Source organism: Eulemur rufifrons, chromosome 7 (assembly GCF_041146395.1).
Source record: "Eulemur rufifrons isolate Redbay chromosome 7, OSU_ERuf_1, whole genome shotgun sequence".
NCBI classification, from domain to species: Eukaryota; Metazoa; Chordata; class Mammalia; order Primates; family Lemuridae; genus Eulemur; species Eulemur rufifrons.
This window is the reverse complement of record NC_090989.1, coordinates 91,285,499-91,312,492: the sequence shown is the minus strand read 5'-3', so window position 1 is coordinate 91,312,492 and position 26,994 is coordinate 91,285,499. Positions and strand designations below refer to the sequence as shown.

At 39.5% G+C, this 26,994-nt stretch overlaps 1 protein-coding gene across 1 annotated transcript; it reads left to right on the top strand.

Moving 5' to 3' along the window:
* SAMD7 (sterile alpha motif domain containing 7) lies at positions 1–26,989 on the top strand. Its single transcript, XM_069471999.1, has 9 exons — positions 1–60; positions 7,142–7,223; positions 9,547–9,673; positions 11,569–11,693; positions 14,530–14,608; positions 15,808–16,436; positions 17,241–17,362; positions 23,270–23,380; positions 26,795–26,989. The coding sequence occupies exons 1-9, from the start codon at positions 1–3 to the stop codon at positions 26,987–26,989; spliced, it is 1,530 nt and encodes a 509-aa protein (XP_069328100.1).
* Positions 26,990–26,994: the final 5 nt, after the last annotated feature.

Here is a 26,994-nt window from a genome sequence, read left to right as displayed (position 1 = left end):
ATGTCCACACCAGAAGCCAGAGGCTCCGGCCGGAGGCAGCATCAGGAGAGCCAGAAGGCAGTGAGTGCCTGGGCCCTCGACACTCTCCGACGCCCATCCCCATGGCCCCATCCCCATGGTCCCGTCCCAAGGACACTGCAAGTTCTCCCCCCATCTCACAAGTCAGCTTGGGAAAGAAGAGGAGATGGAGAAAAATTCCCAAGGAGACTATTTCATCTCGGAAGAGACTAAGTACCTGAGAAATGCTGTCTCTTTACATTACCGGTTAGGTTTGAATTTACCAGATTGGACTAAATGTAGCTTTCACACCTCTTATCCCGTGAGTAGGACTTCTGAGGGATACTAGACCAGCTGCAGGAAAATAAAGAGGCTTTTCTTTGTCCTGAGCATACAGAGCAAATTTATAACACTCCTGAATGAGTAACAGATAATCCCCACGGCCATTGCTGGTGGCTTATCCTCACCCTTTCCTGTGGAGCTTCGTCCAGCTATTCCCCAAATAGCCAGGCCCTGAGAGCCCCCCTTTCCCTGTCTTTTGGCAATCAGTCATCACTTGCGGAGAACCCGCTTCTCCACCGTGATCTCTCTCGTTCCGCAGCGGCCACCGCCAGGACTGAGCAGTTCCACCTGCCCGCCCCAGCTGTGTTAGGAGCTATGCCTTTAGACGCTGTCCTGTGTGGAGGGGGTGTCCAGGGGCAAAGGGCGGGGAGCACTTGAGGGCTCAAGGCAGTGGCTATTTTCCAACCAGAGTGGGAGAATTTCAGTATTTTAACAATCAGTGTAGCCAGACTGGTGTGTACTAACTGAATTCCAAAAGCTCCTACCTCTCCTCTCCCATTTCCATTCGGAGCCTCAGACTCTCTGGAAGCCACTCTTTCTCCTACTTCCCCCATTTTACCTGCCAGAGTTCCTTCCTTAACATAGTCCCAACAGCACTCTTGTAACAGGGGCTGGCACAGGGAGGAAGAGAAAACAACTGCCAGTGGGGACCTTGGGAACTCATCCAGGGCTGAATCAGGAAAAAAAAAAATGTGGCATTCATGAATCCGATTGACATTTTCCAGAGAAAATGTCCCAGATCAACATTTTCCAGAGAAACAGAAATTATAAATGGTGGCTGTATACTGGAATGAGTACTCCTGTTCCACTGTTAGATGGGTGCTTATGGGCTGGCCAAGAACCTCATTACCCTTTACGATGTTGCTTGTATGAAAATAATGCATTTAAAAGTTTCTATTGAACAATGTATAAGCAAGTCTTTCAGACACAAGCTCTTCTAATTTGAGAACTATCAGAGTGACTAAAAAAATACATTAATAAATGCTAATAAATATATTAGAAGAAACTTAAAAATATAAATACAATACAACAAGAAAGACAGTTCAGTAAAAAAATAAATCAAGGCAAAGGGAAAATAATGTTAGGAAAAATAAGATGAAGCCATACATAATTTCTGGTTTTAAAATGTGTGCCTAAAGGCAGGCCACACCTTTGGCCCTGAGCTTCCTACTAGCCAATGCAAAGAATGCAACACACTAGTTACATGATTCCTGAGATTTTATTTTGATCTTATTTTTCAGGAAAAAGACCAATTATCCCTAGTACTATAGGCTGAGAATATTTTTTCCCCTGGATCCTCAACAGAAGACTCTATGTACTGAAGTTATTGGACATAATAGCTAACATTTAATGGGAACCATCCAAGCACTTTTTCAGCATTGTTGTCTTCACTTCGCAAAAAAACTCTATGAGGCTCTTCTGAAATGAGGAAACTGAGGCTCAGAGAAGTTGGGTAACTTGGTCAGGTCATTATGCTAATAAATGGTGCGGCTGGGACTTGACTGAGTCTGTTAGCCATTTAAGTACCTGCTGTTGACCACTGCTTTATGAACAATGACCTTCTTATAATGTGTATCAACAGTCAATGATAAAAACGTGTCAACAAAGGAGTATGTTATCTTTGAACCAAAAGCCGAAGGCATTACTTACAACACAACTTTCATTTTTTATATTAAATTCTTATTTGGTACTTTCCACTTACAAATTACTAGAAATCAAAAAACATGGATGTTCTTTTACAAGCTACAAATGTTTTTCTAATAAATAAAATAGACCACATTTTCAAAATTCCATTTTCCCTTTTATGTAGATCACAGCTTTCACATAGGCTATGAAGGGTTATATCACTGTCTATGAGAATTAAAGTACAGTTGTCAATTCTAGAAGCTTCTTTCTTTTGTTAAATTTTTCAGCTCTGTGGAAAATAACTTAGTTTTTTTTTTTTTTTGCTACTTGTGAAAGAAAAATTTCCACTGAAAATCTGTTGTAAATATGGAATAGGTTATAGTTCCATCAGAGAAAAGCGAATTACTTATTTACATAGTATTTTTCTTTTGTGTCAAGTTGAATAGTGGTATTAAGTGAATGCTCACAAAGCCTCTTAAAGGCTAAGGAAAGATTACACTAAAGGCTAAACTCTGAGACAGGTTTATGTACACTGCAGTGCAATTTCCTTGGGCTTAACATCTTTTAGCCAATCTGTAGAGGATATCAGAGGGCAAAGTTTCTATCATGAAATAAGACTAATCAACCTAGTTGAATGCATGTTTATGGCAAGGTTAACCTTAATTAAGACAGGTTTTGAAGCAGTTGTCAGATGTATCTTTCAACCTGCAGTCAGAGATGCTTCTGCAGTTGAAGGACAGAAGGTCTTTTGATGGTTCTTCCATTGGCAATGTGAAAAACAAGAAGTCTTTTCAGAGGTTGTAAGTATACAAATCTGCACATTGATTAGTCCAAAATTGAGGCTAATTACTCTTAGTAAAATGTTGCATGTATAAAATAAAAGGACATTTTTATCTTAAAAGGAAATGTTTAGGTTTATCTATAAATTTTATTGGCTCTTCTACTAATAGTATGTCAGCTAATAAATACTTACTTGACTGAAGTTAGCAAAGAGTAAAGATGATATACCACTCTTGCCAAATAAATACTGCCTGGATTTAGCTGGGTTTTTTTTTAAAGGAAATTTATTTAAGATAAAGTCACTTCAAAGTTGCATATAAATTTATTGTTAAGTGTTTTATGATCTTGAAATAGATTAAATGCCTACCTCTGTTTGTTACTGCGGTACTTACTATACATTATTATTTTAATGGCCTTTCATTACTGCAGATAGCTATATTCCAAAAATTTTCATGATGTATGGACCATGAAATGACAGAGTAGAAAATTTCAGGAAAAACATTAGGGAATAATCAATGATAAGCATGAAATAAAATCTATGCTGATATTCCTTAACTCTTTCTTTAAAACTGTCTAACTAAAATACCTAATATTCAGTTCAATTATATGAATACTGCTAGAATTTCACTTTAGTCTCAGTACAAATTTATGGATAATGTACTTTGCTTCACAATCTTTGGAAGAAAGTGAACATAACTTGTACAAACTGTAGTAACCCATAAATTATCTTGAATCCAAATAGAAAAGAAATTACATAATTTCTACTTGCTTAACTATGACAAAGGTTTATCCTTTTCCATGACAATATTTGTGATGGTGCCTAGAACTTGACATTTCAAGAAGTCATGGCTGGATCTAATGACAATGAGCTTTCAGAGTGAAAAGAAGGAAGTGAAAGCAACCTGCACATAACCATCTGTCTTCAACAACACTTTCCAAGGTATGTGCTATGGTGAGATGCATCTAGAAAAGTGTGAAAGCATATGCCTTTAGTAAAAGTGAAATATGTTTTAGGGCCACTGCCAAGTGCTTCAGTATTAATTGTCTTTGTTGGTAGTACTACTTAACACTACCATGATAACTCATTTTCATTTACACTATGCTAATATAACAGAGAAAATGCTCATTGTTATTTAAAATCAAAATTAAATCTAGCTTCCTTCCAAAGCAGGGTGCTAGTGGCATCATCCAAACCAGTAGAAAAGAAATCTCTACAGTTCTCTTCTACCCTGGCAGACATGTTAGAGGAGCAAGCTATGGAGAGACCCAGGGTAGAAGGCCCATTTAGGTTGTGCTCGGAACGGAGTCAGAGGAGAGGGGCTCAGAGGCCTCTGCAAAACAAAGTGGGAGGATTGTTTGGGAGTTGCTGGGGTACCATCTCAGAAAAGGTCAAGAAAAATAACAAGAAGCCAGAGCCTGAATTGTTAATATTGCCCAGCATAATGTTTAACAATGGAGAAATCTAACATCCAATTTTAAGTTGTGTTCAACAACACCTCCCCCCAGCCCAATCGTTAGCCAAGACCTGAGTCAGCCATGTACACATACAGCCTCGTGTGAGCAGTTTTATGTGGATATTGAGGGAAATGGACTGCATTCCGAATCAGTGTAGAGCAGAGAGAAGGGAACAGCTAAGGGAAGTTAGCCATGGGGTATACAGGGAGCCCCACAAGGGCACCTCAGAGCCAGAGAGCCCGTGAAGACTAGCACCCAGGGATGGATAGAAGCTTTGCAGGAGATGTAGAATGGGGGCTGAAGGTGACATCAGCCACTCAAACTTTAAGTAGCAATGTCATTTGTCCTAGTACAAATGACTATAATGCACATTTGGGCTTAAGATTTCTCAAATGTAACAACTTCATCCACTGGAAATAAAAGCGTGGGCTAATTTTAGAATTCCTTTGTAATATTTCCAGGAAAGATGTATATGTACAATTAGAAATAGTCAAATATTTTATGCCAATGTATTTATCTAATCTTACCTTAAACTTTATTTCAATTAACAAATATATTTTGAATATCAGTACAATTATTTTCATTTTATACAATATTTTGTACAATTATTTTTGTAAACTTTTTCTTATTGGATATAAAAACAAACTTTTTACACTTCTAACTATAGCTATGAGAAATTAGCACAATCTCTATTTTCTCAGCTATATTTTTCTGCTAAAAGTATTTGATAATGAAATGCTTTTAGGCTACTCTGTTGGCCTTCCTATTTTTGAGATTTCCAATATATTAGTTCAAAAACTGAAAATATACTTAAGGAAATGTGAATTATGCTTTAGCACTAATATTCTTTTCAGAACTCACATTAATACAGGACACCTAGAATAGTGAATATGTGAAGCTACTGAGCATTGTTTTATACTTAAATAAAAGACCTTTAAGGACATCTTCCTCCATCCTAAATTTTAATTTAAGAATTTGTATTTATTTTTCTCAAAATTGTGGAAACGTTTAATTCTACTAATCTATTTTTCAAATACAAAACTTACCAGATATAGCAGTTATTTAAAAATTAATTCATTTTAATGTATGCAATCCCAGGATACATGCATCATATATGCAACAAACATTATATATATAATTGCTCAAATTCAGGGTTTGCTAAACTCAATTGCACTGATTTTAATGAACCATCATAGTGCAGCCAATGAGAGACAAATATAATCAAACCGGCACCTGGCTACTGGGCGCTAGGCAAGCATTCAGTAAATATGTGCTGATGTGGCAAGGGCTTCAGTTCACGAAGTTCATGTCTTACCACTACTGCCCTAATCAGTTGAGACAGAATTAGCACTGGCTAAATCGTCTATGTGCTGCCTGGAGGGGTTTGTTGAGGGTAAGACTCTGAAGACAGAGATTAAGGGGTCCTCATCCTCCTAATGTGCTGGGCATCCAGGATTAGAGCTCTGGGTCAGAGAAATCCAGCCTGAATGCAGACCTGAGCACCCCCGCACCCGCCCACTTTGGGATTATTAGACAAGCTCTGAACTTAAAATTTATATCCTAGTCTGCACTTTTACTCAAGAGCATTTCATCTGCTATAGCAAAGTGACCTTAGTTCACAATTTGTTTACATGGGTCTAAACTAGAAGTGGATACCCTGAAAATGTGAAAGTTAGTATTTAAAGAATCACATGTTGATCATATGCTTCCATATCCCCAAAATGGTAGTTCTGGAACAACACAGATTTGGAGCTTTAAGTATCTACCTGGCTGATGAAGGGAAAAATCAGATTAACGTCAGAACATTGCCTTGAAAGTACTCTGATTGTATTTGCTTTAAAATATATATATTTGGTTTAGGGCAGTGAAACTATTCTGTATGATACTATACAGGTGGGTACATGACATCGTATATTTGTCAAAACCACAGAATGTACAACACCAAAAGTGAATCCAAATGTAAACTATGGACTTTGGGTAGTAATGATGTATCAATGTAGGCTCATTGATCGTAACAAATATACACTCTGGTGCAGGATGTTGATAATGGGGGAGGCTGTGTTGGGGGTGGGGGAGTATATGGTAAACATAAAACTGCTCTAAAAAATAAAAATATATAATACATAATTTGAGGCATACAAATGATAATGGCCATAACATGAAGCAAGGCAATGCTTTTTTTTTTTAAAGAAAATTTGGGTATCAATAGATGTGATAGTGATAAATAAATAAATACAAGTTCACAAATATGATGATGAAAAGAAATGAGGGAACCCAAGTGGAACCCAGAACTGTAACACACAGTAATTACAGATGTCAATGACCCATTGTCCTCCCCAGGGACTTCCATGACATATGGACATTTCTGTAGACACTGGAAATAGCTTGAATTTTAGATAAAAATTTGGTGGACTGATTAAAAAATAAACCACCATACTGGAAGTGTAACAAAATGTTACAGATTAGGTTCAACCTTTCTAGCATTATAAAAAGAAAGAAAGGCAGACCCAACGACCATGGAATTAAGAACAAATATGGTTCCCAGGATGACTTTAATGGTAAATCAGATGATACTTGTCTCTGATGCCTCCTTTCCCATTGGCCTGATAGCACTTAGTCTCCACTTATTTCATTGAATTTGTGACTAATGGTGAAAAAAATGCTGCTGTGCTGTTGCAGAGAATGGACCCTACAGAGCCTCGTAGAAACATGCCTATGCCTGGTGAACCCGGTATTTCAGAAGAAAGGCATTTGTGCCAATTATCTAGTGGAATGACATTAGAAGGTAACCGCGTTGCCTCTATAGCACTAGACACTGTTGCTGCCCTACCTTACATCTCCCTGGCCTCCCTCTGAGTTACCTGCAACCAGGGAGGTCTTTTCCCATCTCAAGCACCTGCCTCTCTGTTTTTCAGTCTGAAGATTTTCTCCTGCACCACAGGAACTTGCTGTGTCTAGCTCAAGCATGACCCAGATGCGATGGAGAATTGTGCCCACCACCAATGGCCAACAGATATCAATGCGTAAATGGCCAACTCTTTGTCCTTCATGAGGACACTTCTGAGGCGTGTACCACAAGGTTTCTTAGAGGGTCCCTCAGCTTAGAGGGTTGAGCACCAGTTGCCCACAGTGACAACCTGCACATTAACTCTCCCCTTACTGGCTTTTTCCTTTCGGGTTTTACTTCCCTATTCCTAGGGCTTCCTAGGACCATCTCCCAAATAAACTATTGGGGATCCCAAAGTAAGACAGTCTCATCTGCATGGCTTTTTGCAAAGGTGACATGGCTGAGGAAGACAAGCAGTTCTCTCCCTTCTAAGCAATTCTTGCTCGTCTCCCTTTTTTCCTTTTCCTTTTCTTCTCCTTCTCTCTGACTTGGCTCTGACAATACATAGAATGCAAGCAGAGCATTGTATTTTTTAAACAGCCTTATTGAGGAATAATTGATATAAAAGAACTGCACATCTTTAATGTGTACAAATTGACGAATTTGGGCATGTGCATGCACCCATGAAACCACTACCACAAGCAACGTGATAGACACATCCAATGCATCCCAATGTTTCCTGTGTCCCTTTGTTTTTGTTTGTTTGTTTTTGTGGTAAGAACACTTAACATGAGATCTATTCTATTAACAAATTTTGAAGTGCACAGTAGATAAACCTGGAGGACATTATGCTAAGTGAAAAAGCCAGTTACAGCAGGACAAATACTGCATGATTCCACTCCCACGAGGTATCTAAAATAGTCAAATTCATAGAGGCAAAGAATGTAATAGTGGTTGCCAGAGACTGGGGGGTGGGGGAAGTGGGGAGTTGCTGTTCAGTGGGTATAAAGTTTCTTTTATGCTAGATGAATAAAACTGTACAACATAGTGCCTATAGCACTACATTTTATAACTTCAAAAATTCTCTCTCACTTATGAGTCAGTTCAAACTTGTGCTAGAGACCATCAATTCATGACATAAATCAAATTTCAACAATTTTTCAAAATGAAACACCAAGTTGTGTCCCACATTGCTTTGTTGTACAGTGGTCTGGGGGAGAAGGTGGCTGTGCACCAAATCTCACACGGAGCACCTGAGATTTCAAGCTGTGGGGCAGTGTCCTCGCCAGAGTCACGAGTCCAGCCCACATCTGACCCAGCCTGTATCCTTTGTTGGCATTCTCCATGGCTTACAGGTTCTAATCCTGACTGTGCCGTGGTCACTAACCTCTCTGAGGCCACTATCAGAGAGGAAATTACACTGACCTGACACATACACAGTGAAAATAAATGGAGATAGAGAACTTAATGTGTGTGTGTGTGTGTGTGTGTGTGTGTGTATATTTGCCATTTATATGTATAAATGGCAAAAGCCAATGTTAGGTGACCCATGGACCTGAATTTCCAATTTGATCTGCAGGGTTAGCTCTGAAAAAGAAGCTAAAGAAGTGACTCCATATTTAAATAACACTAAATCTTTACCTTTTGAACCATATGAAGGAATTAACTATTTTAAAAATTACATCAAATATACACACAAGGAAGGAGAAAAGAAAGAAGGAAAGAAAGATCACGACTTTGAAATGCAGAACATTTCCTTTCTAATTTTCTTTTCATCAAACACAGTTGTAGGTATCTCAGATTCTTTTTTTAAAAAAAGTGATGATTGAGGATGAAGGAGAAGCTAAAATGACCTGTTTGACTAATACATGTTTAATATTTAAAATTATTCAAAGGCTATTAATAGTTAACAGGAAAATGTAAAGCAAATATTATCCCTTTAACAACAGTCCCTTTTTCTATCTACTAGGTTCTGAAGATAATGCATAAGAATACTTGTGTTTATGTAAGCTTGGATATAATTCGGTCACTTGTTCTAATTAAGCACAGTCTCATGCAGTCAGCCTGTAACCACTCTAATTAGATATATTTTTAGCCAGTAAGAAGATTTTCCCCCTTCATTTTCTGTTTTAATCTTATCAACTAAATAGAAATATTTTCCAAAGATTGAACATATGGGAGAATTAATGCATTTGTCCCTCTGGAAATATAAGAATCAAAATAAGCTGTAAGAAAGGAAGTTGGTATTTCTGGAATCTTGCAAGGCTGGTTTAATTTTATTATTGCTTGCAGTGTGGTGTGGTGTTACCTGTGGACTCCACAACAAGTTCCAAGGGCATATTGATAAAACACTGAGTTCAACAGTTATACCTGGGGTTTTTGTGAAACTAAAAGCTTGTTGTAGCTAGTCTTCCCAAGTGTGGGGAAAATACAAAGGGCTTTCATTGTGTTCAAGAAGAATTCAAATAGTTTACAAAAAGTAGAGTTATTTGTTAATGTGTCCATCTGGGTTTTTTTAGAACTTCATCAGTGGCGAGAGATGTTGATGACAAACCCAGTGGTGGCCGTGAACCCTTTATTGACAGCTTCAGGGCAGCAGAGGATCCCACTGGTTCCCTTACCATTTGGACCTCCAACTGTGGACAGGTATTTCTCTCCCATGTAATATTTCAAAGAAAAAAACCCGGATAATTATTAAGTTTTGAAATGCTGTTAACCCCAGTGTTGTTTTATTGCCTAATGTTATTTCAGTGACCTGTGGTGCAGTAATTCAAGTCAAGGTGCTCTGCTGGCCTCACCTTCAGGACAGCTGCCATCCTTTCCCTAGAGGTCTGCTTGACCTACTCACTCAGCAAATAGCTAAGGAACACTTTACCATGCCACAGGCATTGTGCAGGTACAAACATTGGTGTATTAGTCTTCTAGGACTGCCACAGTAAAACACCGCAGACTGGATGGTTTAAATAACAGAAATTTATTTGTCCAGCTCTGGAGGCTGTAAGTCCAAGATCAAGGGTTGATTTCTGGCAAGACCTATCTTCTGGTTTGCAGACAGATGGCTTCTCACTGTGTCCTCACATGGCCTCTCCTCAGTGAGCATTTGCAGAGAGAGACAGAGAGAGAGAGAGAAATTGATCTGACATCTCTTCCTCTTCTTAAAAAGACACCAGACCAGGAGCAGTGGTTCATGTCTATAATCCTAGCACTCTGGGAGGCCAAGGCAGGAGGATCACTTAGGCCAGGAGTTTGAGACCAGCCTGAGCAATGTAGCAAGACGCTGTCTCTACAAAAAAATTTAAAATTAGCCAGGTGTGGTGACACATGCCTGTAATCCCAGCTACTCAGGAGGCTGAGGCTGGAGAATCACTTGAGCCCAGGAGTTTGAGGTTGCAGTGAGCTATGATTATGCCACTGCACTCCACCCTGTGCAACAAAGCAAGACTCTACCTAAAAACAAAACAAAACCAAAACCACCCTTATAATATCATTTAATCTTAATTGCTTTCTTAAAGACCCTATCTCCAAATATAGTCACATTGGGGGTTAAGGCTTCAACATATGAATTTGGGGGCGGGGGGAACAATGAAGTCCATAACAGTTGGGTATCTTGGATTTCCTGTGATAGAACAATTTTTTTCTTTTCAATAAAAATGAAATTATAAGTAAATTTTGCATACTTTGGCAGCATCCTATCTACCCTTCTTTAGAATATTTTGATATTCTGGGGAGAAAGTAAGACCCATTATTTATTCTTATTTATGGGTTGTGAACAACAAAGTTGTTCTAGAAACCACTGAAGTTCAGCAAAATAAATAATTTGTCCACCCAGATTGTCAAATATCAATTCCAGATGGCAAACCCAACCAACGTATGTCCATTAAATGAGAAAAGAATTTGCAATCAGAGCAGAACTTTGGTCACAAAAAATCAGAGATTTTGATTGATTTGATTAGATCTTTTTTCCAGACATCCCTAAAACTTAACTTTCCTGCTTTCTCTGTTTTGTTGTCAGCTGGGTCAGTCCTTCCTTAGTAGAGTTCTTCCTCCTAATCTTTCTTACTATATTTCAACTTAAACCTATAGAGTGCAGGACTTTTCTACTTCATTTTGGGAAAAGATGATAGAATCCCATATGGCGACAGCCGGCACGGTGGCTCACGCCTGTAATCCTAGCACTCTAGGAAGCCAAAGGGGGAGAATTGCTTTGGCTCAGGAGTTGGAGACCAGCCTGAGCAAGAGTGAGACCCGTCTCTACTAAAAATAGAAAAATTAGCCAGGCATCATGGTGTGCACCCGTAGTCCCAGCTACTTAGGAGGCTGAGGTAGGAGGATCGCTTGAACCCAGGAGTTTAAGGTTGCAGTGAGCTATGCTGATGCCACTGCGCTCTACCCGGGGTGACAGTGAGACTCTGTCTCAAAAAAAAAAAATAAATAAATAAAAGAATCCCATATGGCAATAAAGAAATCTTACTGTCTAAGTAATGGAAATTTTATGCAACTCCAGCCTCATTTCACCTATTTTATATCTTTTTTTTCCCTAGAGATGTATTGCCTTCCACTGTAGCTCCAACTGATCCAAGACAGTTTTGTGTTCCTTCCCAATTTGGATCCTCTGTCCTACCAAATGCAAATATGCCAAATATGCTGTCCAATCGTGTCTGCTCAGGTATGAGCAATAGATGTTTGGTCCTCATCTGTAGAGCCACTGGGAACTGGATGGATGCATTAAGTTTGACATCATTTTACTGCTAAATTTTGGAGAAAGAGCTGTGTGGTGGTTATGCATGTAGTTTCTATGATTGTTACCTAAGTTCAGATTGTGGTACCACCACTGTGTAAGCAAGTGTAAGTTAGTTAACTAACTCATCTAAACGTTAATTTATTCATTCATGAATAACATGAAGAATTGCAATATTACTATTTGTCTTAACTTATACATAAGGAGAGGAGATCTGAGAATTAATGGGGCTTGGGAAGTTTATATTTGGCTTGATAGGTCATAGTGAGAACCTGGCTTTTATTCTGAGTAAAAGTAGAAAGGCTTTGAGGAGCTTGAACAAAGAAGTGACAGAATCTTACTTAAATTTTACCAGAATTATTCTGGCTGCTGAAATGGGGAGAAACTTGATAGGATCAAAGTTCTAGGAATAATGGGCTATTGGAATAGCCAAAAGATGACGGTTTGGCCTTGGATGGTGACAGTAGGAATAATATGAAGTGGTTGGATTCTGTAATTATTTTGATGGTAGAAACAATAGGATTTCCTGGCAATTTGGATATGAATGGTGAAAGAGAGATGTATCAAGTATGACATCAAAAATTTTGATCTCAGTAATTGGAAAGATAGAGCTGCTATTCACTGAGTTGAGAAAGATACTGAAAGGAACAGAATTCTTGGGGAGGGAGAGAGAAAGGAGGAGCAGCTTGCTCATGTTATATTTGAGATGCCTAATAGATACCCAAGTGGAGATGTCAGGAAGGCCTCTGAAGTTCTGTGACATGTTTGTACAAATAAGGGAGAGTAAGGGCTTGGAAAATTTTATAGTGGCCAGGTGCAGTGGCTTGTGCCTATAATCCTAGCATTCTGGGAGGCCAAGGCTGGGAGGATTGCTTGAGGTCAGGAGTTCAAGTCCAGCCTGAGCAAGAGCAAGACCCCTGTCTCTACTAAAACAAGGAAAAAATAAGCTGGGAGTGGTGGCCTAGCTTAAAACAGAAAAAAATAGGGCGTGGTGGTGCACACCTGTAGACCTAGCTACTTGGGAGACTGAGGCAAGAGGATCTCTTGAGCCCAGGAGTTGGAGGTTGTAGTGAGCTATGATGATGCCACTGCACTCTAGCCAGGGCAACAGAGCAAGACTCTGTCTCAAACAAACAAACAAAAAAAAAATTAAAAAAAAAAAAGGAAAATTTTATAGCAACTTGACAGAGTAATTTTATATCTGTTAACCTAATAATTTTTAAATTGTGCTTGTATTTGTCCTTGTTTTCATTTCAATTTCCTAGGAATTCATTTTGTTATAGTTTTTAAAAATATTGATCCATAATGGGATAGAAATGTAAAAAGAAAATTAGGAAAAAACTGGTTCCTCACCATAGATGGTCAGAAAAGCACCAGGATAGATTCTAAGTGCATTAGGAGTCCAGAGAAAGGAAAAAATCAATATAGCATGAAGTTACCAGGCAAGAATAGAACCTTGAAATCTGGTGATGCTGCTGTTATTTCAAGATATTTTGGAAGGTTGTCATGAACAAAAAAGGATGTAATTGCTGCTCAACTCCATTGAAATCATTCTGGAAAAAGTATTTTACCTCAAATACACTGAAAAATATATACAGAGAACTTTATATAAATTTATTTTATCCACTTAAATCCTCATTGCATTTATTTTCTGAGATTTCAGTACATCAGGAAACACTTTAAAATTTTTTTTATATTTAATTATTATGGGTACATAATAGCTGTATATTTGTACAGGGTACATGTGATGTTTGGTTATAGGCATACAATGTGAATTAATGAGAGCAGGGTAATTGGGGTATCCATCACCTCAGGCATTTATCATTTCTTTGTGTTAGGAACATTTCAATTCCACTCTTTTAGTTATTTTAAAGTATACCCTGGTTATAGTCACTTTGGTGTGCTATCAAATATTGTTCCTTCTATCTAACTATCTAACTGTATTTTTGCGTCCATTAACCATCTTCACTTTGTTTTCCCCTCCCTGCTACCCTTCCCAGCCTCTGGTAATCACTATTCTACTCTCTGTCTCCATGAAATAAGTTATTTTAATATTTAGCTCCCACATATGAGTAAGAACATGCAACATTTGTCTTTCTGAAGAAGTGATTTAAAAAAAGAGAGGTCAACTAATTCCTCTTGTAAAAAAAATAATCGGTTTTTATTTCAAAAGCAAGAGATCAAGGTGGGAATAAGTGGGGAGATGTTGGTCAAAGAGTATAAAGTTTTAGTCAGACAGGAGAAATAGGCTCTAGAAATCTATTGTACAGCATAATGACCATAGTTAATATACTGTATACTTGAAAATTACTAAGAGGGTAGATTTTAAATCTTTTCACCACACAAAACAAAATACGTATGTGAAGTAAGGCATATGGTAATTTGCTTGATTTAATCATTCCATAATGTCTGCATATACCAAAACATAATGTATCCCATAAATATTAATATATACAATAAAAAAGACCCAAAAAGGCAAGAGATCAAGAGGTTCACAAATCATTTCATCTTTTCCCATTTGAAATATGGCATGAAAATGTCACCAATCATGAGTGCAGCAATTAAAGAACCAAAAAATTATCTAGTGTTTATCATACTATCACCAAAGTGACTTTAAGATACTGATAACCGTTTCCAACATTGTGTTCAACTGGTGGGTTTTTTGTTTTTTGAAGATACTGTTTTAAATCATTATATTTTATTATTTTTAAATGCACGTTCTTAATTTGTTTGTGGGGTGGGATGGTGGTTTTCTTTTTTTAAGGTTGGGGCATTTTACCACCCGAATCCGTAAAGGCAGTGGCCAGAAGGAATGAAATGATTCAGAGGCATCATACTGCCAGGTAATTTAGTAATGTTGTTTTATTTATTTACTATTCATTCACTTGCTCATTTGTTTGTTGCATATGGTTGGTTAAAGATAAAAGCAAGATTAGAAATCACAGTAGTATTGGCCCACAGACTGTAATAGTTTATCAATGTCTCATAATTTAAATGCTATGATTCCTCTGAAATTCATATTGGCGTTTCTGTCTTAAATGACTTCAATTTTACCCAAAGATAGGAGCCAATTTGCCAACCCAACTTCAGAGTATGCCATCAGAGCTCAGCCAACCCCATGTCAGCCCCCCAGCGGCCTTCGGCTACAGCAGCCAGGAGAAAGCAAAGCGCAGCAGTAATGACTGCAGTGTGGCTCCAGGGTGACAGGAGACATAGGATCAGTTTTGTCAGCACTGAAGCCTCAGTGGTCCAGGTGATGACCCGTGAGCAAAGTGAAGTTAGCAAAAGCACCAACCAGTCTTTCCCTTCCCCCTCTGCCAGCTGCTTGCGTTGATTTATAAACACCGAGACTCGCGTTACCTAACTGCCTTTCTCGAGTCCCACTAAGGTTGTTCTGCAGAGTTTAACACAATTGACTGCCACACAAAACAGAAACTTTTCCTTGGGGCCACAGTGTTTTATTACGAAAATAGAATAAAAACTTCAAGTGTAATGTAAAGGTAAACATAAACAGAAAAATGAAATGTATTGACTTCTATTCATTTACTCCATGTTTTTGGAATTAAATTGTCAATATTAATTGTAACAATAAGAACATCAACAGGTAAGATTTTATATATGCTTCATGTGGCTCTGGGGTCAAAACTAGAGTGAGTTAAATACAACTCTCATGGCAGTTAATGTGGTAAAAACCTCTTCCCAGTACTTTAGGTTCTTTTTTGAGAGTTAATCTCTGGCAAGAACCTCCCTGTGCTGTGAAACTCCCCTCCCTGTGACATTTGCCCTGTTAGAGATTACGTTCTACAGACTGGCCGTGGGCTTCCATTGTGAGACTCAGGCAAACCCCTCACCTTCAGATCTTACTCTATGTTCCTTCCCAGTGGCTTTGTGGGGGATTCGTGTATCCAGTGGACAAAATTCAGATAAACAGTGAGAGGACACAGGAGAAGCAGAGGTGCTACTTTGGGGAAAGCAAGGGGACGTTAAATTATATTTCTAATGGTTTTCTTAGGATGCCTAAGATATATTGTTTTGTTTTTAGGACAGAAATGGAAATGTATGCTATCTACCAGCAAAGGAGAATGGAAAAAGTTAATCCCAAAGGCCTAGCGGGCCTGGGGGTGCCATTCCTCTACGGTTCCAGTGTCCCCGCGGGCCCAGCCGCCTACCATGCCAGAGGCATGCTCCCTGCCAGTGACCTGCACTTCCACAGGAGCGCCCTCAGAAACCTGCAGGGAAACCCCATGCTAGTGGCCACTGGACCACACTTTACCGAGAGCTGGGGACAGAAATGTCGTCGACTCAGGAAAGGTACAGGGAATCAGAAAGTTCTGGACAGTGATACTGAGAGTTCCAAAAGTCAAACAGAAAAAAAACTCCTAAGCCAGACTCATGCATTTCCCTATGAAGAGGATCAGTATGCAAAAGACCCAGAAATTGAAGCATGTGACGACGATCTGAAGTCAATTGAAACCAATGAGAAGCCAAGTATAGCCCTTCCCGACCCCTGTGGCGAGTTCGAGCCCGCCTATAGAAAACCCTGGGGATCTCACACTGCTCCCCTGGAGACAAAGACCTGGGATGGTGAGAAAGAGGCTTCAGAACACGTGTTTGCAGACTGCGGTGAAAACAGTGGGATTTGCCCTCCACTCCCTCAATCATCCCTGCCAGGTGGGTGTGCAGGGGCCAGTGGCAGATCCTCGTTAACCACAGGTTGTCAAATCCTTAGTTATTACAAAGTGATCTGTAACCATCATGCCTCTCTTTAGGCTTCTTTTTCTTAGTCCTGTTTAGAATTACCTCTTCTTGAAGTCACTTTATTACATCAGTTCCAATAAGCCATATGAGTGAAACTAGTCTTGTTTACGTATTGCTATATGGAGAATTTGCAACAAAGGCTGGGCAGGCAAGTGTCAGGAATTTGGGGAAAATCTACCAGAATTTTAAACTAAAATTTTAATTTAATTTACTGTTAACTTCTTCAGCACAAAATAGAGAAGCTTCTTGCTTAAAAGGTAGAATTCTATCTTCCCTGTATCTAAGTGTAGGGAAAAAATAGGCAATTAAACAGAAGCATTATCTTAAGTGTCCACTACTGTTGTAATACCTTCTAATCTGTAAGTATTAATGTGCTACCCCCCGGAAAACACATACTGAATAGTTTTATAGAATTTCATTAGATAAAAATATTTTAAAACATAGGGATTGTGGGGTGTGCGTAATATAGCCACCAGATCAACTGCTTTCCTACAAAGTGTTAGTTTGCCATTTTGGTAAAGATATATTCATGCCTCACCTAGAGAGCATGATAATCACATAATATCATAGAACATAGTAGCATTAATCTGGAGACTTAAATCTAGAACTTCTTTGTATACCTAAAATAATGCTATCATTAAAGATCCTTTCAGCTCTAAGCTTCCGCTCTTCCTTGGAAATGTTATACCACAAAATAATTTGCTTTCTATTTTGAAGGAACACATGCACTGGTTACAGCTGGGGGAAATCTTTCTTTGGACGAAGATATTCAGAAATGGACTGTGGATGACGTGCACAGCTTCATTAGTGGCCTTCCAGGTTGTTCAGACTATGCTCAGGTGACTTAATATTGAAGTATTTTCTTAAAAGTAAGACTGTTTGAAATATATTTCCTATATAATGAGTTCTGTCAAACTTACATTTTTACCCTAGAGAGGATTCCTACCACCCTCCCTTTTCTATGCCAGTCTCCCCTGGGACAGGTGCCTCTGACTGGTAGAGCTTGGGTCACTCCAGCATCAGGGGAAGTGGGGAGAGCCAATATCTGGCTTTAGTTTCTGTCCCACCAAGACTCCTAAAAAGTGGGAATTCTCCCAAAATTAGAAGGAAGTTCAGAGGCTAAATATCCAAAAAGAATGAGAAATGTCTACTACATTCCCTACTCATCTATATAGCAAACATTTTTGGAATGCATACTTGTGTATTAGGAGTTTTAGACTGCTCCTGATAAATAACAGAAATATATACTTTATTTTAAAAAGGACAAGAAACCAATAGACCTGAAAAGTAGGAAATTAATTATTTTTAAATTCTGTATTTATGCTGGGACAATATAAAAAATGCACACACATATAATTCAATCTGGTAGGTAGATACTATTTTTTAGAATTATAAAATGTCAGGACAGTTAGCAAGAAACTAGCCTCACTCATATGAGAAAGTTGGTGACAAAAGTCATGGGTTGGTAAGTTTTAGAAGTTTATGTCAATGCTACATTTTCATGCATATAGTTTACTTTTTTGAGTGGTTTAATAATAATTCTAAGCAACAAAATGTCTACTAAATCTAGTATCATTGTCTTTGGTTTATATGTTAAAGGAAAAGAAAGCAAGACAAGAACATTGTGGTTTAATGGCATCATAATTAACTAATGCTAGAACTGATTTTTTTCAGATCTCAGTTTTGTGAAATATTTTCCTATAGGGTGCTGTTGTTAATTATTTTTATTTTTTTCTTTTTATTATTATTGTTTTGGTTCTGTGTATGGGACTTATAGGAAAGCTATATAGAGTAGTAACTAAGAGTATGGCTTTTGAAGCCAGAAAGTACAAATTCAAATCCTGGCTTTTCTATTTTCTGGATGCGAGACCTAGGACAAGTTGCCTCTCTTTTCTGTGCCTGAGTTGTTTCATCTGTAAAATGGGGATAATAGCAATAATACATTTTCAAGGGACTGTTGTGAGCATTAAAGAGTGCCTGGCACCTTGTCAGTATTCAATAAATACTAATTCCATTATTATATCCTAAAGAAAACAGAGCCTCAGGTTACTTATGAGGCAAATTGTATTTTTCAAGTCACCCGTTTTTGTGTTTTTACATAATCTGATAAAAAATTGTCCTGTTCAATGAATATAACCCTATTATTTTATTATTAGTCATTAGTCATGCCTAAGTCACTTTTAAAATTTATCTATACCACTTATCAAGTGCCACATCAACCACTGGTACAAGGAAGTTACTAAATTCTGATAACCACCAGAAACTAGCAACCCCTTGTAAAATGGGCATGTGATTGCTGACTTCTGATAGGTTGAGTTTGTTTGAACTCTGATTATTTTTAATCAGTCAGTGATCCATAGACATAAAAATGTAGTTTATAATAATTGATCATGCAATAAATAATGCTACATGCATTTCATACCTGATAATCCCAAATGTCCCGTTTTGGGTACTTAGAAGTCACATCAACATGAATACTCCAAACTTTGCTGACTCATTATCTCTCACTAACAGATGTCAGTGCCGCTTCCACACCCCAAGAAGTGGTACCAGTGGTTTCTAGGTGTTTCTCAAATGTGTTTAGGATTAAGTCCTGCTTTTGTGTCCTCATTAAAGTCTACCCCCTCCAAGTGACTGTAGGTGTCATCAATTGAAACGTGCCACTGCTCTGCTGTGCACGTCTGCTCTGCTCTGCGATGTTATTTTGTGCAGAAATGGGAAGACACCCCCTACCCAGGTGCAGTAGCCCTAAAGCAGCACTTCTTGTGCACAAGTCTCACGAGGACCCTTGTCTAAAATGTCCCACAGGTTTTACTCACAGCCTCTCTTTAAACAGGTCGGACCAAGCCCCTGGGACCAGTCGGGGTTATACCCACCATCTTCCCTCTGTCGTCTCATTCCTCACCTCTGCCTTAGGTACCTATGCAGCAACCTCCAACCACTAGCCTCCTGTAGGTAGAAAAGAAATTCAGAAAAAAATAACCACAATGAATACGCAAAGCCCCTATGCAAATGAACTCTTTAAAAAAGATGTAGAAAGAGGGTTGGTGGCTCAGCTGTTTAGGAACATATAGACACCCTATAGCCCATTTTGTTTGTTCTATGTAAATGTCTAGTTCAAAATCCTTAGCAGATAAAATATTCTCTCTCTAAAAATAACTAAAATCACTAAAAATATGTGTGCATTTATATTGCACACATGGCCCAAAGTGAAGGGGCACATCTGAGCGACAGGAACGTGTACTGTGTCCTTGCCTCAGGCTCTGAGTACATCCACCATGACTGAGGGTCAGGTCCTTGCACATTTCAGTCCCTGGCTGCCAACCCACCTCCGTCTGAAAATTTATCCATGTGGTTCCTCCTCCTTTGGAGGCTCACAGATGGTCCCTTCAGCCCTCACTGGAAACCCTACAAAGGAAAGAGAAATGAGGTATGATTTCCACCATAAATATAATTAACCATGTTCATCAGCACTCCCTTTTCTGAATGGCAGTGGGATAGAACAGGGGAAATCCTAGATCAGAATCGTGAACTGTTATTTTATATGTTGTTATTTTTTAAGTTGCCTAACTGGCAAGCTGTGTGTCTCGCAACTCAACCTTTTCTACATTGGTTCTCTCATTCATAAAAACTACTGATAATAACACTACTCTTAGGTATTATGCACCATGTGCTAGGCACTGTGCTAGGCACATCATTTAGATCATCTTTTAAATATAATTTAAACCATCATTCTGCAAAAAAGATATTAAATCCAATTTTGCAGCTGAGTAAAACTGAGCATCAAGTCAGCTAAAAAAGTAAGTACTTAAAAAATGTGTATGTGACTTCAAACCTGTCTTTGTCATTATAATTACTCTATATGGAGGATACTAAGCCATACAGTTTCCAGCCAAGGATCCCTGGGCCCCTAGGAGTTCTAAAGATGGTAATAGAGATCCTTATGCTGTTTTGATATTTCAAAAACACCTAAGAGAAATCATACATTCCCCCAAGATAAGGCTACGCAGACCAGCTCAAACTGCCAGCCTTTTTGCTTTGGCCCAAATGAAGTTAATATTAGCCATTTTCTGTGATTTGCTTAAAATAAGAAAAGAAATAATTAATAAATTTAGTTTGCAAATTACAAAATCTATTAGAACACAAGGCTCTTCCTGGAACAGGAAGCTTTCCAAGAATACCCTATCTTTCAGCTAGTCCTGAGACGTGGAACACACAGTGGAAACAAGCCAATGTGTTTCCTCTTGTCGTGGAGCTCGTGGTCCAGGAGACCAGTGAGCCGCCCCACCTCAGTGTGAGTGTGCTCCCGGTGGGGTATGAGGCACGGTAGGAACACACAGGAGGGACTCGTAGCCTCCTAAAGGAAGAGGCTTCTAAAGTGAGACCTGAAAGTGAGGAGGGGAGGGGAGGCAGGAGGGAGGTAAAGGAGGAATTTCCAAGGGAGGGCCAGAAGCCAGAGAGAACTTAGTGCGGCTGCTTAGAGAGCAGTTTCCAGTGACACAGGGGGCCAGGGCCAAGGTGGGAGAGGTAAGAACAGCAAGATGGGAGAGGTAGAAGGGGCCAGGTCACAAGAGCCTAGAAGACCCAGTATAGGATTGTGACTTTATCCTAAAGGCAGTGGAAGTTTTAAGCAGAAGTGGCATGATTAGCTTTATGATTCAGAAAGGTCACTCGGGTTGCTTTTATGAAAATAGCTTGAAGGGGACAAGACCAGAAGGGAAGTCGCCTCAGATTAGCAATAATGGAGCCTCATCCAGGGTAGGAGCAGTGGGGGCGTGAATTCCTACCTAAGAGGTAGATTTGGCATGAATTAGCTTCTAAGTTAAAGACACATATAAGGGAGCCTCCAGCATACAGAAACAGTCATTAAAGGCAAGCGAGAGGCTGAAATGAACAAGGGAGACAAGGAGGGCCAGGGTCAGAAACCAAACACGTAAGGACTGACACAGAAGTAGGAGCCAGGAAAGGTGACCTTGAGGGAGAGGGCAGGGGAGCACCCAGGAGGGAGTAGCCTCATGGCAACAAGCGAAGAGCATTGTTCAGGAAAGCGCGGTCAACAATGTCAAATGCAGCCAGGGACTTCAGAAATAAGAGGACTGAAAAATGTCCACGTGTTTGGTACAACGGAGTCACCAGGTTGGATGGAATGGTGGGGGCAGAACTCAGACTGCTTGAGACTGAAGAATGACTGGAAAGTGAGAATATGAAAGCTGGGAGCATCTAAACCCTTCTGAGAAATCTGGCTGTGAAGGGAATGAGAGACACAAGGCAGTATCTAGAGATGGAGTTTGTATACTTGCATTATTATTGCTTGTTTAATGATGGTGGAGACTTACTTAAATGCCAGTGGGAAAGAGCCAGTGGAAGAGGAGAGGTGGGAGACAAAAGAGGGGGTCATCCATCGAGCGAGGCCGTGACGTGGAGGGGCGAGGACCCACAGCGTACCTGGAGAGGTACAGCAGAGGGGGCGGGGCGCGGTGGCTCACACCTGTAATCCTAGCACTCTGGGAGGCCGAGGCGGGAGGATCGCTTGAGCTCAGGAGTTTGAGACCAGCCTGAGCAAGAGCGAGACCCCGTCTCTACTAAAAATAGAAAGAAATTAGCCAAACAACTAAAAATGGAAAAAATTAGCCAAGCATGGTGGTGCGTGCCTGTAGTCCCAGCTAGCCAGGAGGCTGAGGAGGTAGGATCACTTAAGCCCAGGAGTTTGAGGTTTCTGTGAGCTAGGCTGATGCCACGGCACTCAGCCTGGGCAACAGAGCGAGACTCTGTCACAAAAATAAATAAATAAAATAAACAAATAAATAAACAGCGGAGGGGCCCCTCTTCCATTGTACCAGGGCAGTGAGAGAAGATACAAGTTTTTAGGTTTATTGGCCAGAATTAGAGGAGTTCTTATCTACTGGTTTCTTTATTTTTCTTTTCTTTTTTTTTTTTTAAATTAAAAAGCTATATGATCTGCTGAAAATGGGAGGACTCCTTAGAGTCTAAAATTTGAGGAGGATGGGGAAAGCTTGAAACAGATGGGAGAGAAATCTCATGAGTGAACACAGAAGGATTGCTAGGCAAGTTGAAGCTGGAGATCATGAAATTACGGTCCTATCAATCTGTCTAGTTTTTTGTATCCATCTCTTTATCTGCCTGGACTCTTTGTCCACCCAGAGCCTGCCTGGCTCTTCTGACTCTGTCGTGGAAGGCATGGCCACATCCACTACAGAGTCAGAACAAAAGTGGCCCTGCTGCAAAGGCCCAGCGGTGGCAGCTCTCACCTGCACTTCCTGTCCTCTCTGCACCATATGCCGAAGGCAGCGGACAGAGGACACTACATCTGTAAATGTGAGCGATGAAACTTGTCTGTAATGGGTTTTACCCACATTCCTCTTCTCAGAGTATTTTTTCATTCATTGATGGATCCAGCAATGTTTATTTCGCATCTTCTACCATATACCAGCCACCGCGCTAGGGCTGCATTGGTAAATGAGGCATGGACTCTGCCTCAAAGAATAACTATTTGAGGTTGGAGTTGAGTTCCATAAACAGAGAATTACACTCTACTCCAAGGGTTATTAAAGAGCACAATGTACCCTTGGAGCACAGAAAGGAGAGCAACTAAAAAGCAGTTTTATAAATCTTTCTGCCATCCTCAGGCTTAATGTATCCTCCAAAACTTTTATCTATATATAAAACAAGAACTTTTTTTTTTAAAAGACATTTGGACAAAATTAACACCTTTTGTGTTTATTAAGGTATTTAAAGATCATGCAATTGATGGAGAAACTTTGCCATTACTCACAGAAGAGCATCTTCGAGGCACTATGGGATTAAAACTAGGGCCGGCACTAAAAATTCAATCACAGGTATGGTGATTTTACATAACTAAATATGTATTAATGGCGTGAAGCTTAAGAGAAATATGTTACTTTTATCCTGTTATGATATAAGTAATACCATTTAACCGCTCTATTAAGCTTTTCCTCCTCTGTGGTTGGGGACATGATGGAAATGAGGGAATCCAGTAACATTGAATGGGGTGTACCACATTCATACGCGTAGTTGGCAAGCCAGCAGGCAGGGGTGTGCTGGTAAATGTTTAACAACTAGGTCTCTTTAAAAACAAAATGAACCTTGATTTGTAGCATTTACACCTTTTTGGGGTATAAATTACTCCCACTGTGGCTGACAAACTCTGAATGTCACTGAAGACAGCACTGGGAAGAGATGCACACCAGCACCCATTTTAGCGTATTTTCAGCAGACACATGGGCGTATTGTATCTCAGACACAACAGATGAAAATAACCTGAAGGGCAGAGGTAATAATAAAAATAGTAAAATCATTAGGTAAAAACAAGAAGTGATGAGCTGTGAGCATTTATTATTGTAACTTTTGTTTTCCCTATAATTCAATTATAAGTTAATTTGATTTAATTTTTAATAATGGCTTGCAAATGTCCTAAAAATTTAATAATTGGCTCTTGCGAGCTGGAGCAAGCTGGCCCCAGCGTGCCTCTTCTCGCCAGCTCCGCTGCTCCCTCCTGGTCCCGGCACCATCATCGCTCACTGGGTGACAGCATTCGCCTTCCAGCTGTTCTCCCTGCTCCTGCCCCGGCCTGTCCAGGGTGGATTCACAAAACAGTAAAAAGTGGTCCTTTTAACACATAAGGCAGATATGTCACTCTTCTGCTCAAAACCCTGCAGTAATTCCCCATCAATTCAGAGTCAAAGCCAAAGGTCTATATCTTTTGTGCTCCTCCCAACCACCACCCTTACCTTCCAGAACTCACCATCTACTCTTTTCCCCCTCAGTAATGCTGCTGCTCTCACTCGCCCCTGGTTGCTCCTTGAACACTCTGGGCATGCTTTGTCTGCAGGCCTTTCCACGGGCTGTTCGCTCTGCCTGGAGTGCTCTTCCCCCATGTCCTCATGTTTTGCTCCCTCATTGCCTTGGCTGTTGCTCAGGTACACCTTCTCAGTGAGGCTTGCTCTGATAACCCTATTCAAAATTGCACGCTCCCCAGCTGCTACACACATTCCTGACAGCCCTTTTCCTGCTCCCCTTTTCCCCCCATGACACCTAGCACCTTCAATCATACGATGTAATTGACTTAATTGTTCTGTTCATTGTTTATTGTAGATTTTCCCTGGCCCCACTAGATTGTCAGCTCCATGAGAGAAGAGATCTTTACCCGTTTTGTAGGCTGATGTATCCTTAGAACATGCAAGACCCATAACAGGCCAATAATTATTTGTTGAAAGAATGAGCTTCCTAAAAGTGAAATCATAAAGCAGCAACTAATTTGTTCCAGAATTTATATGGGACTGCACCTATTTACAATAAATGTTTATGCCAGGACCAGAATGTCCTTCAAAAACCAAATTTTTAGGGTAAAGTTGTTCTTTATTTTTAATGTAAATACTTTAATGTTTCTACTGGCATTCTTTTTTTCAACTTTTTATTTTGGAATAATTTTAGATACAGAAAAGTTGCAAAGATAGTATGGAAAGTTCACCCAGTTTTTCCTAATGTTAATGTTTTCACAGCATAATACGTTTGTCAAAACTGAGAGATTAACATTGGTACAATGTGGTTGGTATTAATTTTTTAAATGATTTATTTTTCTTTAGTGAGAATATTATATCTCTTGGCATACTTAAGATGACATTTCATGATTTTTTTCTCAAATCAAATTTTCTTTGGCTTTGATTTATCGCTCATTTTTGGTGCTCCCATCCAATACATATGCATGCCTGTAGGAAGCTCAGCTGAGCTTTTATGCCCCACATGCCACCTGCCAGCCTAACAAGATGGGGGTTCCACAGAAGCTGGGGGGAAGGCCCAGCTGGTGGCAGATTTCAACCAAACAGGATAGCAGTAGAGTCCTTGGGATGGGGAACTTCCAGGGGCCCAGCTGAAGTAGCAGAATTGGAAGGAACTAAGTAACATCTGGAAGCCCCAGAAAGTGAGTATGCAAGACTTTTTCAGTGGATAAGGTAACAAGTCTGAACCTCCAAAATGGGGATCAAGGGCAAAACCCCATTATGAGGAGCATGGCCAAGGAGAAGGAAACCCACCCTCCAGAACAGAAACTTAGGTGGGTCTGAACTGGGCACATAAGGAGAGGGGTGGACAAAGAAAAAATTACTGGGATTTGGGAATTCAGATATACAGTTATGTGCTGCATAATGACATTTAGGTCAACAACAGATTGCTCATACAACAGTGGTCTCATAAGATTATAATGGAACTGAAAGATTCCTATCACCTGGTGATGTAGTAGCTGTCATAGCATCATAGCACAACCCATTACTTATACAGCTGTGGTGATGCTTGTGTAAACAAACCTAGTGAGCTGCCAGTCATATAGAAATCTAGCACATACAATTATGTACGGTAGATTATACTTGATAATGATAATAATCGAATATGTTACTGGCTAATGTATATACTTAGTATTGTTAGTTTACAGTGTAATCCTTCTACTTAAAAAAGTTAACCGTAAAGCAGCCTGCCTCAGGCAGGGCCTTCAGGAGGTGTTCCAGAAGAAGGCACTATTATCACAGGAGATGACAGCTCCATGCATGTTATTGCCCCCGAAGAACTTCCAGTGGGACAAGATGTGGAGGTGGAAGACAGTGGTGTCACTGATCCTGACCTGCATAGGCCTAGGCTGATGTGTGTCTTTGTGTCTTAGTTTTCAACAAAAAAGTTTAAAAATCAAAAAATAAATGAATAAAATTTTAAATAGAAAAAAGTTTATAGAATAAGGATGTAAATAAGAAAATATTTTTTATAGCTGTACAATGTGTTTGTGTTTTAAGCTAAGTGTTATTAAAGAGTCAAAAAGTTTAAAAAAGCTAAAAAGTTTATGAAGTAAAAAAGTTACAGCAAGCTAAGGTTAATTTGTTCGTGAAGAAAGAAAAAATTTTTATAAATTTAGTGTAGTCTTTTTACAGTGTGTATAAAGTCTACAGCAGTGTATGGTGATGCCCTAGGCCTTCACATTCACTCCCCACTCACTCACTGACTCACCCAGAGCAACTCCCAGGCCTGCAAGGGGAATTGGAAAGTTAGAGCTACCTTGATACCTGGTTTTCACAGCTGTATGATTCTGAGATAAAGCAAAAGCCCACCACGTCCTAGAATTGTGACCCCCCACAATATATAGATGCTCTATGCCTGAAATTACCTCAGCCTCCCTGCCATCTGTGTTTAATGCTGGGTTATTGAAAGAATTCACAGTCTTAATTACTATAATTATTTCATCTTCAAAGGTATCTCAGCATGTGGGAAGTATGTTCTACAAGAAAAATCTTTCACTCCCTACCCATACAAGACAAGCATTAGATCAGCCAGCAGATACAGCCCCGCTTTTGGATTCTAATTCCTGGAGTGATCCATTGAGTGTTCCTTGTTCCCAGGATATGATAATTCCTAAAGGAATTGAGCAAGATAGTGTGAGAAATTAAATACC